Here is a 22,369-nt window from a genome sequence, read left to right as displayed (position 1 = left end):
GAAAGAGTCCCTCAGCCAGCAGCAGTTAGGAGGGTGGGACCATCACTGTCCTAAGTCCCCTTCAGGTGGCAGACGGGGTAGGGTGGTCAGCATGGCTTCAGAAACTGGTGTTTCTTCCCCCTAAATCCATGCAACCGGTTCGCCTGCAGAATGAGCTGTGCTCCTGGACACGTTGTCGGCGGTCCTCAATTAGTTTGTTGCCAAGATGGAGACGGTGCGTGGACGCAAAGGTGCTGAAAAGTGGCCCCTGCCCCCCCCCCCCCCCCGTCCTCTGGGCAGAGCTGACGCAGACTCTGGCCCCACTGAGGCTGTGACCCCTGCTCTGTCGTTTCAGATGACGCTGAACAGGACCGTTCGGTCAGTGAGGATGAGTCCTGCTGATGTAGCACCCCCTTTTGGGTCCTTTTGGGTCCTGTAAGCCAGCCCGTTCACCTAAGGTGTTCCCGTATCTGACTTATTTTGACAAGTTCATTTACAAGGAATGGGGTCGAATGGGGTCGACTGCAACAGACCTTTTTCGGTCCCCAAATGCATGGCGGTGCATTACCCCTTTTGAGGAGAGCCTTTTCAAAGTGGTTGGCTCCTCTGGTCATAGTATCCAGGTTAAATAAAATAACCTCAATCCTCGGTAGAGGGGACTCCTGCATTTAAGGATCCCACGAACAGGAAGGCCGAGGCAGTGGCTTGTTCCTTGTTTACGGTTGTGGGGTCAACCATGCGACCAGTACTGGCATCTGCACTTGTGTCAGACACTGAGCGTGCAAAACTGCACAGCGAATTGGGAGAGCAACAGGCTTCTCCTGTCTGCGTGGAACTAGCAGACCAACTAGTGCAAAGCCTTAAGTACGTTTGTGACGCGGCCCTGGATACTCTCCCTCTGTTATCCAGGGCTTCAGTGTCAGCTGTGGTGCTGAGGTGTCTGATTTGGTTGAAATGCTGGTTTGCTGACCAGGCATAAAAAAAAAAGACCTGACAGGTATACCCTTCCTTGGCGACCGGCTCTTTGGATGATCTTATTAAAAATGCCACAGATGGTAAGAGTACTCTACTCCCACAGGCCAGGAAGGCTAAGGAGCCACGCCATAGGCGAGGGCCCTCATTTTACGCTCAAACGGCTTTTTCGTCCGCCCTGAGCTTCGACCAAACGTCCCCAGCCCAACAGGACGATCACTGAAGGAAGCGTCCCTGGAACCGCAAGCCTGTGAGCAAAAGTGCTACCACATTAAGGTTTGCCCCTGCCCGCAACACGGGTGGGGGGTCGCCTTCGGGAGTTTGCAGCCCAGTGGGCCTCTCGGCTGTCCTGAAAGGCGATTTGAGAAAACCTTTGTTAGACTTACCGATGACTGTATTTCTAATTAGCCTTTCAGGACAGCCGTTGCTACCCTCCCTGTTGACTTAAGTGTCCTAAAGTATCTGTCATGGTGGTTTCTGTGCTTTGTTTTCCAGCATGTCTGAGGCCACGCAATAATAGGCCATGGTGGAAGAGGAGGGATTTTAAGGCTGCATGTGTTTCCTGGAAAATAGGTGGGGTTATCTCTCCAAGGCTGCCCTGAAAGAAATGCCGTGACCGGCAAGTCTAAGGTTTTCATACGGAAGGCCTTCAAGGTAAGAACTGTGGAATAGACTTCCTCAAGAACTTGTTATGGCTAGTTCTGTAAATAAGAAATGCATTCCTAAATGCACAAAATATAACTTGATATTTGTTTTAGGTAATGGTAACACTAGGGGGGTTGTTTATCCAGAGAATATACCAAATGCCTCCTGGCTGATCTGAAAGGTGTTTTTTTTTTTTTTTTTTTTTTTTTCTTCAGAATGTTTGCAGGTTGTCATCACAGCCACTGCTTTATTATAAAAAAACGAACTATTTGCCGTTAGGGGTCCCCATTGGTGTTGAGAAATCAACCTTTGGTGCCCACAGGAATGTAATTTTAAACAATCATACCATGGCTTATGTGCCTCGGACCGAGGGATTGGGGCGGGAGCTCTTTATGTGCAGATTGTGTACTGGCAGAGCGTGTCTTCCTGAGATTGTGTTTTTTTTGCACTGCTTCATACTTTCTAGCGGTTGTACTTGTGAGGTCGACCGATGTGGGTTTTTCTCTGGCTGATGCCGATAGATTTTGAGATGGGGGGGGGGGCGCGGGTTTGTGGGAAGAAAATTTCTAACAGTTAGCTTTGGAGTGGTGTATACTGCTCCTCCACCACTCCTGCCCATTGAAATGAATGGGCACCGCTGCAGAAGTGCCTGCAATGCGATTTGGCAGCGGCGCTTCACGGTCACATTTAACCCCTTCCTTGGCTGCTAGCTGGATTAGAAGTGCCCTGCTAGCAGCCGAATAGCGCCGCTAAAATGACAGTAAAATGCTGCTAGTTTTAGTGGCACTTTACTGTCAACGCCTGCCCGCTCCAGTGTGAAAGCAGCCTTAAGTAATAAGTGATACAGAATTTCTTACATTTAAACCTTTATTAAACAAAACAAACCTCCAATCAGTTCACTTTGTATGTATAATTTTAGATTAAAAAAACTATATATTAACCACTTCAGCCCCGGACCAATTGTCAGCCTAAGCACCAGAGGTATTTTTACAATTCCCACTGCACTGCTTTAACTGGTAATTGCGCGGTCATGCAATGTTGTACCCAAACGAAATTTTCGTCCTTTTCTTCCCACAAATAGAGCTTTCTTTTGATGGTTTTTGATTGCCTCTGCGATTTTTATTTTATTTTTTATTTTTTTTTTCCTACTATTTTCTACTTTTTGTTATAAGAAAAATCGAATAAACTAAATTTTAGTCATACATTTAGGCCAAAATTTATTCAGCCACATGTCTTTAGTAAAAAAAAGTCAATAAGCGTATATTTATTGGTTTGCGCAAAGTTATAGCGTCTACAAACTAGAGTACATTTTCTGGAATTTACACAGCTTTTAATTTATGACTGCCTATCTCATTTCTTGAGGTGCTAAAATGGCAAGGCAGTACAAACCCCCCAAATGACCCCATTTTGGAAAGTAGAAGCCCCAAGGAAATTACTGAGGGGGCATGTTGAGCCCATTTTATTTATTTTGTCCCAAGTGATTGACACAAAAAAAAAAATTACAAAAGTTGTCACTAAATGATATATTGCTCACACATGCCATAGTTATATGTGGAATTGCACCCCAAAATATATTCTTCTGCTTCTCCTGAGTACGGGGATACCACATGTGGCACTTTTTGGGAGTCTAGCCGCGTACGGGACCCCAAAACCAGTCACTGCTTTCAGGATTTCTAAGGGTGCAAATTTTTGATTTCACTCCTCACTACCACTATCAGTTTCGAAGGCCATAAAATGCCAAAATAGCACAAACAAAGTAGACACCCCAAGCTATTTACTGAGAGGCATGTTGTGGCAAAATATAAAATATTTCATGGACTCAAGTTGCAGGAATATTACAATTTTTTAATTTAATTTTTTGCACAAAGTTGTCACTAAATTATATATTGCTCACACATGCTATGGGCATAAGTGAAATTACACCCCAAAATAAATTCTGCTGCTTCTCCCGAGTACGGGGATACCACATGTGGGACTTTTTGGGAGCCTAGCTACGTACGGGACCCCGAAAACCAAGCATCGCCTTCAGGATTTAAATATAAAACGCTACCAAAAAACTGTTAGCGATCGCAGGGATCAGGCATGACTCTGCGAACGCTGCAGTTATGTGTTTTGTAAGTGACAGTGATCGATCGATACTGCACTTGGGTGGGCTGGGCGGAGGGGCAAAAAGCAGGTGCTAGCAGGTATCTGGGCTGATCCCGCTAACAATGCGTTTTCTTGGAACCCTAAACTGCTGGGGATGCTAGTATAGATCTGATCAGATATTGATCTGTTCAGATACTATACCACTACGGGAGGTGTATGCTTTTCGCGTGGGTGTTAGCGGTACTGGCACTAACCTAGCGCTGCCTGGGGCGACGCAGACCCTGACCCTAAAACCTAATTATCACCCGCCGGGTGATCAGGGGGTTAAACCTTTATTGGGTAATAAATGGTGGGTGCCCTGATGCTATAAAAAGCTAACTAACCAGAGTCACCCGTAACACTTATACGGTGATCACTGGTGAAAGGGTTAAATGGGGGCAATCGGGGTTAAAATCTTTATTAGGTAGTATATGGGGGTCCCTGACGCTATATAAAAACCTGACGGGGAACCTAAATAACTGGCTAACCAGCGTCACCAGTGGCACTTATACGGTGATCGCTGGTGAAAGGGTTAACTCTAGGGGCAATCAGGGGGTTAAAATCTTTATTGGGTAGTATATGGGGGTACCTAATGCTATAAAAACCTGGCGGTGAACATAAAAAATAACTAGCTACCTAGCGGCACCAGTGACACTAATGCAGCAATCAGAAAAATGATTGCTTAGTGACACTGGCAAAAGGGGGTGAAAGGGTTAACTCTAGGGGCAATCGGGGGTGTTAAACCTTTATTGGGGAGGGGGGGTAGGGGGCTACCCTGGACCGAACACTAACTGCCCTGACAGTTTTTACTGTCAACTGTCACAACTGACACTAAATGCAGTGATCAGTAAATAAATCATCACTGCAATCAGTGACACTGTGAGGGGGGGGGGGGGGGGCGGATCGGGTGGTGATTTGTGTGCCTATGTGTACCTACATGTCAGTGTAGTGTTTGGTGCACTTACTATGTGTTCTCCTCGCAGTCCGGTCAAAAAGGCCGCCCGAGGAGAATGACATCACTTCCTCACTGCCTGTGGTTGCACTACACAGGCGGGGGAAGCTTCTCATTCGCCAGGAGCGATCGAGAGGGGATGGCCAGAAACCAACGGCCATCCCCCTCATCCCGGATCGCTCCTGAAGCGAAACGGACTGCCGCAGCCAGCGGGAGGGGGTCCGATTGGACCCCCCACCTGCTGGAAGGCAAGCACGTACATGTACGTGCTTGTGCCTGTCGGTGCCATTGTGCCGACGTACATTTACATGTGGCGGTCCTTAAGTGGTTAAATACACAAACGGGTAATCAAAACTTTTGGATGAAAAAATGGGCTAACTTTACAGTGTTTTAAAAAAAAAATCGTTAGTGTATTTTTCGCTACGCAAATACCATGCGACATAAAATATTGCAACAACCGCTATTTTATTCCCTAGGGTCTCAGAACCCCCAAAAATTATTTTTTTGAGCAAAGTGCTTTTCTAGCAGAAAATACAGGATTTTCACTTGTAAGCATTAAGTGTCAGAAAAGATTTAGTCTTAAATGGTTTAACTGAGAACTCTACACACAGCTCAGTTCATTGATAATTATCATCTCTATTCATCTCTTTTCTCTTTTCTTGTCAGGCTGCCCAGAGAGGAGACAAGTCGTCCCACTGAAGTCTTCAGGCAACTTGTATTGACTTCTATTACAGAAGTCATTTGCAAGTCGCGCTGAAGATATAATCTGCCTTTTTTAACAGCACAATCGGCCGATGCCGATTAATTAAAGACCGCCAAATATTAGCCGATATATTGGTCGAACTCTAGTACTTGTTTCACCTCATGTTTGACAATATTGGGTTTAAATCCCATGGTTATAGTGGGAGCCAGTGTTATGATCCTGTTTTTTGATCCTATTAAAGTGGAGTGCTTCTGAAAAATGGAAGCTCTGCTTATCTGACGCTTCCCCCATCGCTGGGTCACTCAGAAAGTGCAGCGTGCTTCACATGTGCAGTAGTGATCCGCCTGTGAAGCCGCAAGGCTTCACTGCACATTTTCCTTTTATAGACAATGGCAGTAGCAGCACCCAAGAGCCTATGGAAACATTATCTGGGGTGCTGACATCACTGGATTCCAGGACAGTTAAGTGTCCTAATAAGTCAGCAGATACAGTATAGTGGAAAGTGTAATAACTGCGCAAACCTAATAAAAAACACATTAAGACAGCAGCTACACAGAATGTGACAAATATTCAAATAAGAGTGTAAAAAATGTAGCACTAAGACAAATGGTGCAATAGTGATGCATGTAGACTACTAGAACATGCTAATAATCAAAAGAAAATATTAGAGTCCAACATAGTGCAATAAATATATAAAACAAAAATTGTGATTAAAGTCCTGTGACATACACACATTCCTTATAGGATTGGATATATGTGTGTGTATATAAAAAATATAGTGAAGTGCCTATCTTCCAATATGAAATATCTTAAAAGTTACATATCCAATCGACCTCAATTAAACATGGAAGTAACATGACCTGTGATTGGACAAGGACTGGTCAGCTGTTGCTTTGCACTCCAAGCCTCAATCCAAACATCCAATAAGATGATGACGCTCTATTCTCAACCAATAACAAAGCATCTGCCTCCATGCGGTTGAAACCACATCATAAAGCCCACAAAAATGAGACTCATGGCCATCATAAAACAAATCCCATCAAAGCCAATGAGTGAACCCCGGGGCCCTGCATCCACAGCACGGTGACATGCTACTTGCGACGTGATGTGCGCAGGGAGCACCTGAAGCTAAGATCACATGATTTGGGTGACTCGCCTCGCCGCTGGCGTCCCCACGTTAGCCTTGCAAAGCAATCTGTCCACTGCGCATTCACAGTAAGGCCAAATGGTGAGTTTAGCCTCCGGTTCAAATAGGACATGCATCCAAACCTATAGAAGTACCATCATCCAAATTTGTAATTGTGGATGTTTAGGGGTCAGCAACTGCCCAGACAATCCCACATCTTAGCATTCTACAAGGGTTTGAGTGGACTATCTTGGTAATAGGTGAAAGAAAATAAAAATATTTAACCACTTCCCGACCAGCGCACGACAATGTACGTCGACAGAATGGCACGGGCAGGCATATTGGCATACAGGTACGTCCAATATTGCATGCCACCCTGACATCGGGAGCGCGCCACCGGCGGCGCGCTCCCGCACTGGTTGGGACCCCCGTGAGTCCGGTCGCGGGACCCGCGGACTCGATCACTGTGGGCATTCCTGCAATCGTCACACGGAGCGGCCGAATGGAGGAAATGCTGTGTAAACTAGCAACTAGTGACGCTGATCTCTGCTCCATGTGATTGGAGCAGAGATCAGTGTTCACTAAATGAAAGCCCAACCCCCCCACAGTTAGTAACACAACCCTAGGAACAAACACTTAACCCCTACACTGCCACCCACTGGTTAACCCTTTCACTGCCAGTGTCATTTACACAGGAATCACTGCATTTATATAGCAGTGATTACTGTATAAATGACTGGTCCCAAAAATGTGTCAAAAATGTCCGATGGGTCCCCCACAATGTCGCAGTCACAATAAAAATCGCTGATCGCCGCCATTACTAGTAAAAAAAAATAATAAAAAATTAATAAAAATGCTATAAAACTATCACTATTTTGTAAACGCTATAACTTTTGCGCAAACCAATCAATAATCGCTTATTGCGATTTATTTTTTATTTTTTTTTTTTTTTACCAAAAATATGTAGAAGAATACGTATCGGCCTAAACTGAGGGAAAAAATGTTTTTTTATATATTTTTGGGGGATATTTATTATAACAAAGTTAAAAAATAATGCGTTTTTTTTTTCAAAATTGTCGCTCTATTTTTGGTTATAGCGCAAAAAATAAAAACCGCAGGGGTGATCAAATACCACCAAAAAGCTCCATTTGTGGGGAAAAAAAGGATGTCAATTTTGTTTGGGAGCCACGTCGCACAACCGCGCAATTGTCAGGTAAATCGACGCAGTGCCGAATCGCAAAAAGGGGTCTGGTCTTTGACCAGCAAATTGGTCCGGTCTGCAAGTGGTTAATGAACAGTGTATAAATACAAACAAACCTTTAAAATCGTATACACCACAATTAAACAATGCTACTGTCGGGTTTCCCCGTAGAGTTTTCTGAATTTCTCAACCGGTTTCACGGTAAACTGCACCTTCAGGAGGATAGTCTATAGGATAAATAATGTCTTTAATCAAAACATAATCAACAAAGCAAACCTATATACAAAAGAGAAATAAAATTTTTACAATCAAAATTAAAATAAGGAGACCGACTCACCCACACAGATGGAAGCAGCCGACCAAAGGACCCATCAGAGAGGATCACAAATAAAAGTAGGGGAAGAGATGGAAAACACAAAAAGGAGGAAAAGCGAGGAAAATTAAAAAGATAACACCATAGTCACCACCTTTTGTCCACCAGAGGGTCTAAAACTCCACAAAAAAAAAAAAGGGGGGGACAAAAGTCACAAAACAGCTGAAAAAAAGACAACGGAATATGCAGTGTAAAAGATCACTTAAATTTGTTATCCGTAAATCCATAATATCAAAAAACAATGGTGGTCCTTCAAAATGATAGATTTTTGGGAGCAGTCATTCCGAAACAAGCAGGGGTCATTTTCAGGGGGGTACAGTCCATTCAGGGATAGATGGCTCCTAATGTCATCGATCCTTCAAAATCACTTCATTTTTCCAACAGTGCAAGGGTTATTTCCCTTGCAGAAAATGCAGTGTATGTCTTCACAACAGCAGTGGTAGATGTAAAACTGAGACGTTTCAATTTTCTGTCACACAATGGCTATACCCTATGAAGCACTTCACCTGTGCCACCAAGTTGGTAGTGTATCTCCTGACGTGTCCATGTAAAAAAAACAATACATAGGATGTACCATAAGGACCTTAATATTGGTCAAATGCTCATTGACCCGAATAGAAAGGCAGGGAAAATCAATCCTAGTGTCCCTCGACACTATTTGAAATATCACAATTGAGATGCTACTGGCACCCAATTCTTGATTTGATAACTTTGTTCCCAATTGGAGAGGAGAATCCTGCTTTCGTAGGGTCTCTAGACAAGACCTATTGGATGCACGAGTTGCGCTCCTACTTGCCATATGGGATGAATGTTGAGTGGGACATCAACTAGTTTATCAACCAAGCCGAATTATTTTCAGTTTTCATTCTGCCTATTCTGTTTTGAGATGGTTATGCACCATAGCTGGGGTGGTTTTCTCTAACAGATGTTTTTATTAGTCATCATCTAAGTGTATATATGTGTGGGTGTGTTTGTTACTGGCCAGCTGGCACTGTGCATGTTTCTTTTCGGCGGCATGGTGCATTGCATCTCATTAGCTTTGATTGGTCATGTGACGGAGCACCATGCCGCCCTTACTGTGGATGCGCAGTGTCAGATTGCTTTGCCAGGCTAACATGGGGATTCTGGTGGTGAGGCGTGGTGCAGTCAGGTGCTCCCTGCATGTCACGTCGTACATAGCACATCACTGCGCTGTGGACACACGGCACTGGGGTTCACTCATTGGCTTTGATGGGATTTGTTGTTCCTATGGTGGCCGTGTGAGTGTGAGCCTCTTTTTCGCTGGCTTTTTGACGTGGTTTCAACCGCATGGAGAGTTTATTTTTGCACATGTTTAGCCAGATGCTTTTGTTGGTTGAGAATAGTGTCATCTTATTTGATGTTGGGATTGAGACTTGGAGTGCAAAGCAACAGCTGAGCAGTCCTTGTCCAATCACAGGTCATGTTCCTTCCATGTTTAATTGATGTCAATTGGATAGGTCAATTTTTTTAAGATATTTATGCAATGTGGGGGAGCAGTTAGATGCCCCTTTAGATGTCCAATTAGGACGAAACGTGTCAGGCAAGGTTCACTGCCCACATTGCTTTTATTTTCACGTCATCACCATTTTAACTTTTCTGCTTGTCGGTTTCAATAAGCCTATCTCTTTTGACCTGCACTATTGGCGCAAGAACCCCCCCCCCCTTTTTATTTTTTATTTATTTTTTTTCCCCTACACGTTATGGTTGGATGAGAGTAGTAGTGTTCCTATTGGCAGTCGCCCCTCCAGCTTGGTTGATATTGCTGAGGTCATTCCAGCCAAGAGGAGACGTCATCTGAGATATGGGGTGCTCATCTCCATCTGGGAGAGCCACCTATTTGGATATCCAGGCTTGTCTGATTCTGTGTCGCTGACATCCGGATTCACCTGCTCCGGTAAGAGTGTTCAATCTTAAAGGATTCACCAGTTTTGGATTATATTTCATATTGGAAGATCGGCACTTCACCGTCGGACATTAAATTATAGTGTATATGTATATAATTTCTTCCTTTTTATAGGATTGGATTTATGTCACAGGACTTTAATCATAATTTGTTTTATATATTCATTTCTTGCACTATGTTGGGCGCTAATTTCTTTTGAGTATTAGAATGTTCAAGTAGTCTACATATATCACTATTGCACTGTTTATACACTACATTTTTTACACTAGCAAATACAGTATGTGTAGCTACTGACTTTACATTTTTTGCTGGCAGGGGGCAGAACTCCCCTTTAAGGACATTGCCTTAAAGTTATTATGTAGCTATGACTTCTGTTAAAAGGGTCGTTATCAGCATTGTCCTGTATGAGGAAGGCCACTACAGCCAAAACTCCTTGGCTGTACTCACTGTGTTTTTTAACATGTAGCAAATAAAGACTTGGATTTTGGAGCTTCTTTTTTCCTGTTGGGCTGGTTTGCCTGTAAATGTATGTATTTTTACATATATATTTTTAAATTTAATGTGAAGGATGTGCCTGCTTTCGAGAGCACCTCAGATTGTAGCGATTTTGTAATTTTCTTTGTAAGAGAAACTGTTAAATGAAAAGCAAGGAAGCAAGCGAAAAGTACAGAGTTCCAGACGTGATTAAGTATTTCTCAATTGCTAAACAATGAACAAACTTTATTATTGTCAAAGTTGGAACAGTCTCTATTGTAATATAATTTGGAGCAATCGAGGTCTCGCATTATGAAAGTAACCAATGAATGACAGATCAAGTTTTTTTTTTTTTACTTTTGCAACATTGATTTACCCTTTTATTCTTTCTGTATGTTCAAGGTTTCAAAATGCTAGCAATTCTAAATATTTTTCTTTTTCATACATTGTGGGACACAGGCAGGCTAATCATTACCTGTTGGGTTATACTTCATCATTAGGTGAATGGAGACTGAAGACCTTTTGGTCTATTAGACAGGAAGTGATCTCCTATATAACCGCTCCCATACAGGAAGCACTTCAGTTTTTTTTTTTACCAGTGTCTCAAGGTGGATGGTACAGTTTGTGGTACTAGAGACCTGGAGCTTAGAGAGCGCAAACAAACTGTTCCAAAAACTAATCAATGGATTGACCGATCTGCACCATTTGACACAGGACTTTATGCTTGGTACCCGAGCCTCACAAAGTAGACTCAAGATCCTGCAAGGTTTTGCCTGTAACATGGCCTCCGGTTGCTGGACCCTGAGGAATGGAAATCCTGGACACTACAGTGCTAAGGCATTTCCTGCAGGGTGCTGTACAGGTCTAAGAGTGGACCCTAAACATGAAAGGGTACCCTGTCCTTGATGGTCCAAGTGACAGGAACCTGCCGTGAAGGGTCAATATTGGGCCTTTAGCTTCTAAGTGGCCCTGCACCTGGACGGGTAAATGAAACCCCTGTATTTTATTATTTTGGGGTGTCCCAGTGATTGTAACAATCAGCCAAGCTAGCTAAAGGCTGGACACCTGTGTGTGGTTACCATACGGGCGAGTTCTGGGCTAGCTGGGGGTGTTTGCAAAGTTTTTTTTTTATTATTTTATTTTTTTATTTTTTTCCTTGTCTGCCGTTTTTTTACCTGTATGATAATGCGCCATTTTGCCTTGGTTTACCATGGGGCATGTGCTGGGGGCAGTTCGCCCACACATGTGCCTTTATTTGGGTGCATGAAAGTTTGCATCGTATGCGAATACATTCATGCCCATTTGCCGGGACCGTGCATATGTATGTGTGCGCACATGCATAGAACGTTCCAACACACACCCAGCTGATTTAAGCTGTGCAAGCAAAGCATGTGGTACTTTGTCCAGAGGCTGCTCTGTATCCCACAGCTGCCTTCTCAAACACTTGCAGTGAGTTATTTTTCCTTACCTGGGTCACCAGGTGTTGCTTGGCAGGCTAAAGGTGCTTAGCAGGATTGTTGCAGAGAAGCTTGGTGAGTCCAATTAATAAAGGTTCTTCCTTCTGAGGTGTTTTAATTGCACCCAAGTACTCTGCAGGCATTGACTGAATGTCTTCCAAAAAAAGGTGCAGTACTAACCCCACAAGGGCACACCTATGTCAACAGTAATTCCTGATGAACCTAGTAGTATCCCTAGTGTTGTATCCTCTGTCAGAACAGAGGCTTCAGGGCAATCTGAGCCGCTGCACCTATCTGGTATTGTGCCTACAGTTAACGCTGCTACTTCACCCTTTAACCCGGCTAGGGCTCAGGACAGTTCATCCTTCGTGATAGAGCACAGGATTGCTGGCATGACTGCTTCCATCCCGGAGGGTGGCAGGAAGTGTGACAGATCCCCCCCCCCCTCCTGAGAGTCTCCTTGTCTGGAGCAAGAATGGGTTGAGGATGGATGAGCTTAAAGCTCAGGATTCGGTGGAGTGCCCAGAAGAGGAGTCTGCTTCCAAACTGGAAAAGAAGATATCCACTTGATGTCTGCCTCTCAGTCAGAGGTTTTTGATCCTGACTTTGACCGAAATGGTTTGTTTTGCCTTTAAGCTGCCTCTTGCAGAGGTGTCTGAGCCCCCCTGGCCCTCTTTGGGATCTGAGACCTTTTCCGATCGCACAGACTTTCCCCCTACACGCCCTGTTGGAACAGGTGGTGTATGCTGATTGGGAACATCCTGACACGTTTTTGCCTCCATAAAAGGTTTTCCTTTTTATATCCCATGGATGAAAATTTTGTTAAATTCTAGTGCGATCCTGGTGCGAACTAAGCTCTGCGTATAACCTTTGCAAACAGGAGACCGAAGGAGCTTTAAGGCCCTATTCATTGTGTAGTGGAAACACAAGTGTTCCCACTCATGATTTTATTTTAAAAAAAAAAAACCTTTGCCGCAATTTTTAAATGCATTTCTCCATGTTGCGCATAGGGCAGCCCATTCACTTGAATGAGTTGGGCTGTACTACGCTGTAGTGCATGTTTGACATACCAGAGAAGTGCAAGAACAAAATTACGGCCCTATGCCATGTGCATTTTTTTTTTCTCCCCCCCCCCCCCCCATGCGGTAGTTGTAGTAAAATTGCACCTTGTCTGGGATGCCATTAAGAAGGAATGACACCAAACCCAAATTGTGTGTCTGGTAGTGTGATTTGAAAATGCAGGCAGAATTGCACTAATCCTGCCTATGATTCCAAATGGCTCAGATGAGCACCGTACCTAAAGCAGGGCTGTCCTACTGACCTGCCATCCCAGACCATCCATGTTGTGAATGGAGCGTTGGTAGAGGAAGCATGTGGCTTAAGCAGCAATGGCTTATGTGGCTCTGCTCCAGTTTAGCACTGGCTCCTGTCACAGGCCGAGTGATACCAAATGCACTCCATACAGCCAGTGATGCCTAACTGGAAAACTGATTTTTATTAATAAACTGACCTTTAATAACGTGTGTATATATGGGCATGTCTGTTCTGCAGTGGTTACGGGGCTGCTTGCAAATTGATCTGGAGGTGCAATGCATTGAGACATAGCCTTCTGTTACTACGTGTGGGTTTGGTGCGCTTTTTGAAAGTGCACCACACCTGCAGGATACAATTTAAGTCTGTGGCTCAATGCAGGTGACCTTGAAAGTCGTGTGTACACTGCACTCTTCGTGTGAAAGGGGCCTAAGGCTGCTTATGCACCATCAGCCCGCCATTCACCTCTGACGTGACAGATGTGAACACTCAAGTTCATTTTACACTCTCCTACCTCCAATCCGATGCATTAAAAAAAAAAAAACAGAAGGGGATCTGGGCAGCTTGCAGGGCTTGTAGTGTGGGCTGTGGCTGTGTCCGCTCTACATATGCAGAGTGGACATGGACCTGGCATTCACCTGCTCAGCTTGCTGTGGCCCGCAACCAATTAAGTCATGTAAGCAGTCCTCATGCTTCAAAAGGTTGGACACCCCTGGTCTAAAGGCTTGGAGAAAGCTGCTATTCATACTGCTCAGATACAAGCTGGAGCCTGCGTGAAACAGGCCTTGCTCTGAATGACCTCTTGTACAAATGCAGCAGCTGACAATCCCTGATGCTGCAAAGGAGCTGGTCCTACATACCCCACACAAGGGGCAGTTGCTAATACCACACCTTGACTTTTTTTTTCTTTCTTTTAAGAGGAAGGAGGTGGTGGGACGATTACAGAAAACAGGGAGCCCAAAGTGGAAAAGGACACAAGGATGGAATAAATGCCCAAAAAGATGGTATTGAGATATCAACCAGAACAGAGGGAGATTAGGATAAACCCAGAAAATGGAGGACTAGAGGATACCATTGACCTTGAAGTAATAAACCTCTCCAAATTCAAACTACAGGAAAGATGCATCAATTTACTCAAAGGACTTTCTCACCAACTAAATAACATGAAAAGGTTCAGGTCTTTAAAGACCTCAAATTCTAAGGAAGATATACTAAAGAACATTCTTTGAAAGACCTAACTGAACAGCGAGCAAAGCCACCACTGCACAGGAGCAAAAAGTGGTTGAAGATCTAGTAGAACTCCTGCAGGAAAATTCAGATCCAAGCTTTGAAAGCGGGAAGCCAACCTCAGAATAAGATCCACCAAGATGCCATCTCTATACAGCGATAAGTATGTTCCTGGCCCTTGTATGCTCAGACCTTAAGACTATGGACTGGGATACACAATCTTCGGATAACCTGAACAAAGACTAGCGTCTGGCCCTCAAAGAATGATACCAGCATTGTGAGCAAAAGCTGTGACAAAGGGGCGATATCTTCATCATGGATGACAGATTGTATAAAAGAGCTTGAAAGCCAAGGTAAAGATGAGTTAACATATGTGAAACTAATAGGCAACCCTTTTTCCCTGGCCTTTTCTATGAAATTAACTACAAACTGATCTTGGCAGAATTTGGACTAATCTAAAAAAAAAAAAAAAACCTAAAATACCTCAAAGTGGAAATGTACAATGCACCTGTATTCTATACCATTTCAAAAAACTATTTTTTTGTAGTGGGAGGCCCCTTGAGAGAATTGGGAAAATACCTTTGATCTTTTGCTCAAGGAGATGGTTACCCAGCTCCAGTCCTGTGTCAAGGACACAGTGGACATACTCGGGAAGCTGCAACATGTGACAATCCTGCAGGGGCCCTACTGGTTGGTGTATATGTGGAAATACTCTACACCTCCATATCCTATGAATGGGGCTTACAATCTGTTTCACACTTTCTTGACAAACCCCATCCAACAATGCAGCCCCAGAATGAGTTCATTTATTGAACTGCTAGTGTTTTTTCCTGAGCCATAACCATTTCCAATTTCTTGGAAAGTTCTTCCAGCAAGTAAGAGGGACCTCCATGGGTACTCCCTGACCACTGGCATATGCCTACCTACAGCTCGCTCTCTAGGAGGAAGAACCGGGCTACCCATCACCCCTATATGGTGCCTATGCGAGTATGTGGGTACGCTTCATTGATGTACGGATGGTCTGGACAGGCACTACTGAAGAACTACATGAGTTCATCAACACTTCCTTCCTTGATTTTAACATCAGTATTTTTAACAGATCTATAACTACATCAATGTTCAGGAAGGAGACTGCAGCAAACACCATCCTACATACAACTAGCCACCAGTCGGAGCCCCTTGTCCAAGAAATCCCAATGGGTCAGTATCTCAGAAGATTCAAACAAGGAAGATGCCATTCCTGGTGATCAATCACTATGGTTTAGATACAAGGCCTTGCTTGCCACCGATGATCAATAGGAAGAAAAAGTGCAGCTGCACACAACAGGGTCGTTCCAACGATTTTATTCCAAAAATAGCAGATGACAGCCAACATAGACTGAGTGTCCGAACCCAGGAGGTGACGTGTGCTTTTTTCACACTGACCTCAGTGCTTCTTCAAACCATGGCCGCCTCCTGGGTTTGGACTCTGTCTTTGCTGTGATCTGCTATTTCTGGAATAAAATCCATGGAACATCCCTGTGGTGTGCAGCTGTTTTTATTTCTCAGACTCAGGAGGAACTGTACTGAACCAGAGCCAATTATAAAAGGAGTGGATTCCCAGTCTGTGTGTTTTTTTTTTTTTTTCTTTTCTTTAGGGGAAGCGTATACCTTCATAAGACCCTGAGAGGGGCTAAGAAAACGGCCTCCAACACAGAAAGATCAACTCCTGTAAGCGGGTGATACGTTGACTTCATTGCCTCTTTGTGTAAGAAATTGCCAAATTGGATAGATTGCCAAATTTGGAGAACCATCAGAAGTGTTGAATAAACACCGGCATATATACTAACTTCCAACCCCCACCTTCCCAGGATAGTGGGTCCACGTCCTCAGATGGTAGCAAGAAAGGCTAACAATCTTAAAAACCTCCTGGTTCACTCAGTATTTTCAAAACCTCCTCCCAAGGATTGAAAATGAAAAATAATGGAGATGTAGGCAGGGAATGCACAAAGGTAGAGGTAACTAAAACCTATGAAAGGAAAAGCTTAATCAACTGTTCAATGGACAAAGTCATATACATGCTTGAGTACCCTTGTCATAGATCATACCTTGAAAAAACAAAGACCCCAAGACACATTCTCTCAATCAGAAAAAAAGGGGGGGGGGGCGGAGGACCCTGAAAGTGAATCTGACCAAAAACTAAAGTCCCATGGTGCAGCACTTCAGGGAGGACCACAACAGGAAAATGGAGGCTCTAAAAGTGAAAGGCATAATAGCCCTGAAACTCCCAAAAAGGAGAGGACTCCTCCTACAACAGGTTCAAAAGAGATGATGATCTTAGCATAGACCAAATGGTATGAACCATGAACTAAACTTTGGGCTATTTCTGGAAGAATAAACATCTCGATCTCCAGACCTTAAGTTACCTTTTCCATAAAAAAAAAATTCCAAACTCCTGTAGTGCCTTGGTAAACCCTCAGTCCTATGACTAACCTAAACATTCCATGTCTCTTTCCATAATTCATGTTGCAATCAAAAACGTAAATGTTATCCATAAACTTAAATCTTATTCCACCACAAAGTGGCACATAATTGTCAAGTGGAAGGAAAATGGTTAAATCGTTTTGTTAACATTTCCGATATTTATTTGTAAAAATAAAAACCTGGAGTGCATTTATATTCTGCCCCCTTTTATTTATTTTATTTATAACTCTACTGCCCCTACCTAAAATCTAGTGGAACCAATTGCCTTCAGAAGGCGCCTAATTACTAGATAGTCCCACCTGTCTAATTTAATCTCAGTATAAATACAGCTGTTCTGTGATGCCCTCAGAGGTTTGTTATTGAACAGCATCATGAAGGCCAAGGAACACACCAGTCTTGTCAGATAAAGTTGTGGAGAAGTTTAAAGCAGGGTTTGGTTTTAAAAAAAAAAAAATTATATATAATCTATTATATGCAAGCTTTGAACATCTCACAGAGCACTGTTCAATATAGCATCTGAAAATGGAGAGAGTGTGCCATATCTGCAAACTCACCAAGACATGGCTGTCCACCTAAACTGAGAGTCTGGGCAAAGAGAGCATTAATCAGAGAAGCAGCCAAGAGGCCTATGGTGATGCTAGAGGAGCTGCAGAGATTCACAGCTCAGGTGGGAGAATCTGTCCGCATTAGTTGTGCAGTCCACAAGCCTGGCCTTTTATGGAAGAGTGGCAAGAAGAAAGCCATAAGAAGTCCCATTTTCATTCTGCGAGAAGCCATGTGGGGAACACATCTGACCAGAGCACCTTGTTCCAGAAGTCCAAAATTGTTTTGCTTTTAAGCCACAAAGTTCAATGTGTGGTGGAAGATTAACACTGCACATCACCCTGAACACACCATCCCCACCATGAAACATGGTTGTGGCAGCTTCATGTTGTGGGGATGTTTTTCTTTAGCAGGTACAGGGAAGATGGATGAAACCAAATACAGGGTAATCTTAGAAGAAAACCTGATAGTCTGCAAAAGACTTGAGACTGGGACAGAGGTTCCCCTTTCAGCAGGCTAATGACCCTAAACATACAGCCAGAGCTACAATGGAATGGTTTCGATCTAAGCATATTCAAGGGTTAGCTTGGCCCAGTCCAAGTCCAAACCTAAATCCAATTGAGAATCTGTGACTTAAATTGCTTTTTACAGATGCTCTCTATCCAATCTGACAGAGCTTGAGCTATTTTGCAAAGAATAAGCAAACATTTCACTCTAGATGTACCAGGCTTGTAGAGACATACTCAAAAAGACTTGCAGCTGTACTTTCAGCAAACCGTGGTTCTACAAAGTATTGACTCAAGGGCTGAATACAAATGTATGCCAAACTTTTCAATTTTATTTGTGAAAAAAAAAAAAAAATGAAAACGATTTATTTTTCTTCCACTTCACAATTATGTGTCACTTTGTGTTTGGTCTATTACATAAAATCCCAATTAAATACATTTTTGGTTGTAACGTGACAAAATGTGGAGAATTTCAAGGGGTATGAGTATTTTATTTTTTTCCTCCAAGGCACTGTATCTTGTGCATTTTATACATGTCCTCGTGCAGCTAGCCGACAACACAAACCACCTGCCTGCAAAAATAGCCAACACCACAAGGTATATCCCTGTTCTAAAATTGGTATGAAACACTGTAAATAACTACCCAAAAGTGTCACACACTTTTGTCCTCCCATAAGTTACTTTCATGAGAAATACACACTGCTCTGCCCCTATATCTTGTGATTTAATGTGAAGGTAAAAACAGATACAGTTGTGCTCATAGGTTGAATGATATAAGAATGATAACGCACAAACTTTTTCCACTTATGGTTAGTGTTTGGCAGAAGCCATTTATTATCAAGCAACTGTTTACTCTTTTTAAATCATAATCACAATAGAAACTACCCTAAGGACCCTGATCAAAAGTTTATATACCCTGATGATTTTGGCCTGATAACATGCACATAAGTTGACACAAAGGGGTTTGAATGGCTATTAAAGGTAGCCATCCTTACCGGTGGTGTGCGTGTGTTTTTTTTTTTTCACACACTCACTGAGGTTCTGCACTCTCTTGACACACTCTTGCATCTTTCATTCAGTGCTGCACTGACGTTTGAGTCATAGCAATAAGCAAAAGAATTGTCAAAGGATCTGTGGGAAAAGCTAGTTGAACTGTATAAAACAGGAAAGGGATATAAAAAGATATCCAAGAAATTGAGAATGCCCAGCAGCAGTGTTCAAACTAATCAAGAAGTGGAAAATGAGGGGTTCTGTTGAAACCAAACTGCAGGATCGTAGACCAGCTAAAATTTCAGCTAGAACTGCCAAGAAAATTGTTTGGGATGCAAAGAAAAATCCACAAATAACTTGAGGTGAAATACAGGACTCTCTGAAAACGTGTGGTGTGGCTGTTTCAAGATGCACAATAAGGAGGCACTTGGAAAAAAAAAAAATGGGCTGCGCGGTCAAGGTGCCAAAAGAAAGCAATTACTATACAAATTCCCCCCCCCCCCCCCCCCCCCAATAAATAACACTTTTTTGTTGACGACTTGTGGGCCATAATAACAGCAGTCTAGACCAGTTATTCTCAGCCAGGTTTCCTTGAGCATTGGCCTACTATCTGGCTGTGTCTGTTTAGTGGTGGGGCCAATGCCACTTGAGAGCAGGGTCTTTTTGCTCACTGTAAGAGTGGCACTGTTCCCACTGATCCATAATGAAATAGTCCATTCTTTCAACTGACCTCCTAATGTAGGAGACATTCTTCCTCTCCCCAAATGAATCTCTCTCATTGAGCATACTATAAGGGCCCACTTCAATAACCACCAATGTAAGCAGGCCCTCCTTTACAGAACACTAATGCAAGGAGGCATTACTCCATTAACTGACAATTTTCAAATAATTTTATCAAGTACACTAGGGGCTATTAAAGAATGTGGTACACACAAAGTGGATCATTTTTTATTTTGATTCATAAATTAATATCTATACTAGGCTTATGAACGTACTGTGAAATGCAGATCATTTTTAGCCCTGCTTACATTTTTTTTTTTTTTTATTTCCTTTTTGGGGGTAAAAAGGTTGAGAGAGGCTGCTGGGGACATGACTGGTATTTGTAACAGTGAAAGCCAGCAGGCTGTGTCAGCAGAAGTTATGGATCACATTTATTCAATAGCAACGTCTTATTGCAGCGATGCGTGCTGAAGTAAAACAAAGTGCAATTTCCTTTTCCAGATCGCTTACGAACTCCAATTACAGACCGTGCCGATGAAATCATTCGGAGGCCACAAATGAAATTGCATTTCTATGAGAGTGCCACAGCAGCAGATGTGGAGCAGTGCCTGTCACAATTCCTGGAACGGGCTACACTTGGATCTGATGCTCCTACTGCCCTTTACAATCGGTTTAACATGCTGAAGTCTTTGCTACTTACAACCGTTAAAAGACAAATCTCATGAACTTTTGCCAGTACTTGGATGCTTAATATGTAACCTGATGATTAACAACTTCATCTTATCCTACTGGACTATTCAACCGTTACATTTTAAATGTTTTGTGTGTACATGGATTCTGCACAATTTCTTAGCACTTTATGCATGTCAATTTTTTTTCTTCCATGAATAGTTTTTGTGTGTGCGTGTGTGCTTGCTAAGTGAAAGTTTTTAATAAACTGCGAGAATGATGATTTTTTTTTTTTTTTATTATAAAGCAAAAAGGTTTGCTTACCTCCTAAAGCTGTCCATGATTATAATACATTTTATGGACTATATGTAACTTGCCATTATCCTTACCTTAGCCATAAAATTATTCAGTGTATTCATTGTTTTAGGGAAAACTTACTAACATCATTTACAAGTGGCATGGAAGATGTAAATAGCATTGCTGTAAATTATTTTTTAAAGAATGTTTTATATATTTATGGCCAAGTCTTTTGTATTTTAAATTGCTTGTTGCTTTTTATTGTAAGCTTTGTATTTATTTTATAGGTTTGGATAGGCTTTCTCTAAAGGTTATTTGTATATTGGGGAAATGTGATTAGCTTTTCTTGATAAGATTTTTGGAATAAGCTTAGTTCGTCTTTTATATTCAGTCTGTTGGTTTCAAGTATTTGTATGGGGAAGGTGAGAGAATAGAAATAAGTACATGAATGGGTATAATATTGTTAATATGTAATATTAAATGCTGTTATGCTTACCCTCAAATGTAGGTGCTGAGACACTATAAAATATATATATATATATATATATATATATATATATATATATATATGATACAAATGTTATAAATGGAGTTGCAGTTCAGTCAGTAAAATAAGTATTTGATTCCCCTATCACCCAACAATAATTCTGGTTCCCACAGACCGGCTACGGTATGTCCTCATGTGGCACACACATTAGTCCTGTCAATTTTAAGAAGGTGCTCCTACCAACAATTCATTAAGTGTATAAAAGACACCTGACCACAGAATCTTCCAGTCAAACCTCAAGATCATGGTGAAGGCCAAAGAGCTGTCAAAGGATGTTTGAGACAAGATTGTAGACCTGCACAAGGCTGCAATGGGCTACAAAACCATCAGCAAGAAGCTTGATTTTGCCTCATGGGGTAAGGATGATCATGAGAAAAGTGAGGGATCAGCTTGTGAATGATTTCAGGGCAGTTGGGACCACAGTCACCAAACAAACAATTGGTAACACAATACGCTGCTATGGATTAAAATCTTGCAGTGCCCGCAAGGTCCCCCTCCTCAAGAAGGCACATGTACAAGTCTGTCAATGAACATCTAAAATGATTCAGAGAAGGATTGCAAAGAAAGTGCAGTGGTCAGATGAGACCAAAATTGAGCTCTTTGGCAATAACTCGACTTACGAGGAAGAAAAATATGGACTAGGACTTTAAAGCCCCATACACACTATCTGTTTTTCTGCTGAGTTTTTCCTTCAGATTTACCAAAACCATATAATGTGAGGTCAAACCTTAGGAGCTTCAATGTGTATGCAATCAGGCAGGCCCTTGCACTACATGGTTTTGGTAAACCTGAAGGAAAAAAATCTGCAGAAAATCTGATAGTGTTTATGGGGCATAAGAGCATCCCTACAGTTAAGCCTGGAGGTGGTAAAGTTATGCCTTGAGGCTGTTTCTCTGCTAAAGGTACAGGCCAACTTTGCCGCATTGAGGGGCCAGTGCACGGGGCCATGTATTGTAAAATCTTGGGTGAGAACCTTTTTCCTTCAGCTAGAACACTGAAGATGGGTCACGGATGGGTTTTCCAGCATGTCAATGACCCAAAACATACTGCCAAGGCAACAAAGGACTGGTTCAAGAAGAAGCACATTACTGTCATGGAGTGGCCTAGCCAGTCTCCAGACCTTAATCCTTTAGAAAATTGATGGAAGCTGAAACTGAGTTGCC

The 22,369-nt window shown here is 42.6% G+C and overlaps 1 protein-coding gene across 3 annotated transcripts in view; it reads left to right on the top strand.

Annotated features, from left to right (window-relative positions):
* Nucleotides 1–21,186, top strand: part of LOC143958355 (SUMO-interacting motif-containing protein 1-like) — a 114,128-nt gene extending 92,942 nt beyond the window's left edge. For all 3 annotated transcript variants that reach the window (XM_077467812.1, XM_077467809.1, XM_077467810.1), the window contains one exon: nt 20,195–21,186. In XM_077467812.1, coding sequence (XP_077323938.1) covers nt 20,195–20,418 — 224 coding nt within the window. In that variant the 3' untranslated portion in view covers nt 20,419–21,186. The remainder of the gene's footprint in view (nt 1–20,194) is intronic.
* The last annotated feature ends 1,183 nt before the right edge of the window (nt 21,187–22,369 follow it).

This window comes from Lithobates pipiens, unplaced genomic scaffold (assembly GCF_037356315.1).
Source record: "Lithobates pipiens isolate NorthernLeopardFrog02 unplaced genomic scaffold, aLitPip1_a1.2 Scaffold_104, whole genome shotgun sequence".
NCBI lineage: Eukaryota > Metazoa > Chordata > Amphibia > Anura > Ranidae > Lithobates > Lithobates pipiens.
The sequence above is the reverse complement of the archived record's forward strand: the minus strand, read 5'-3'. Positions and strand labels throughout refer to the sequence as shown.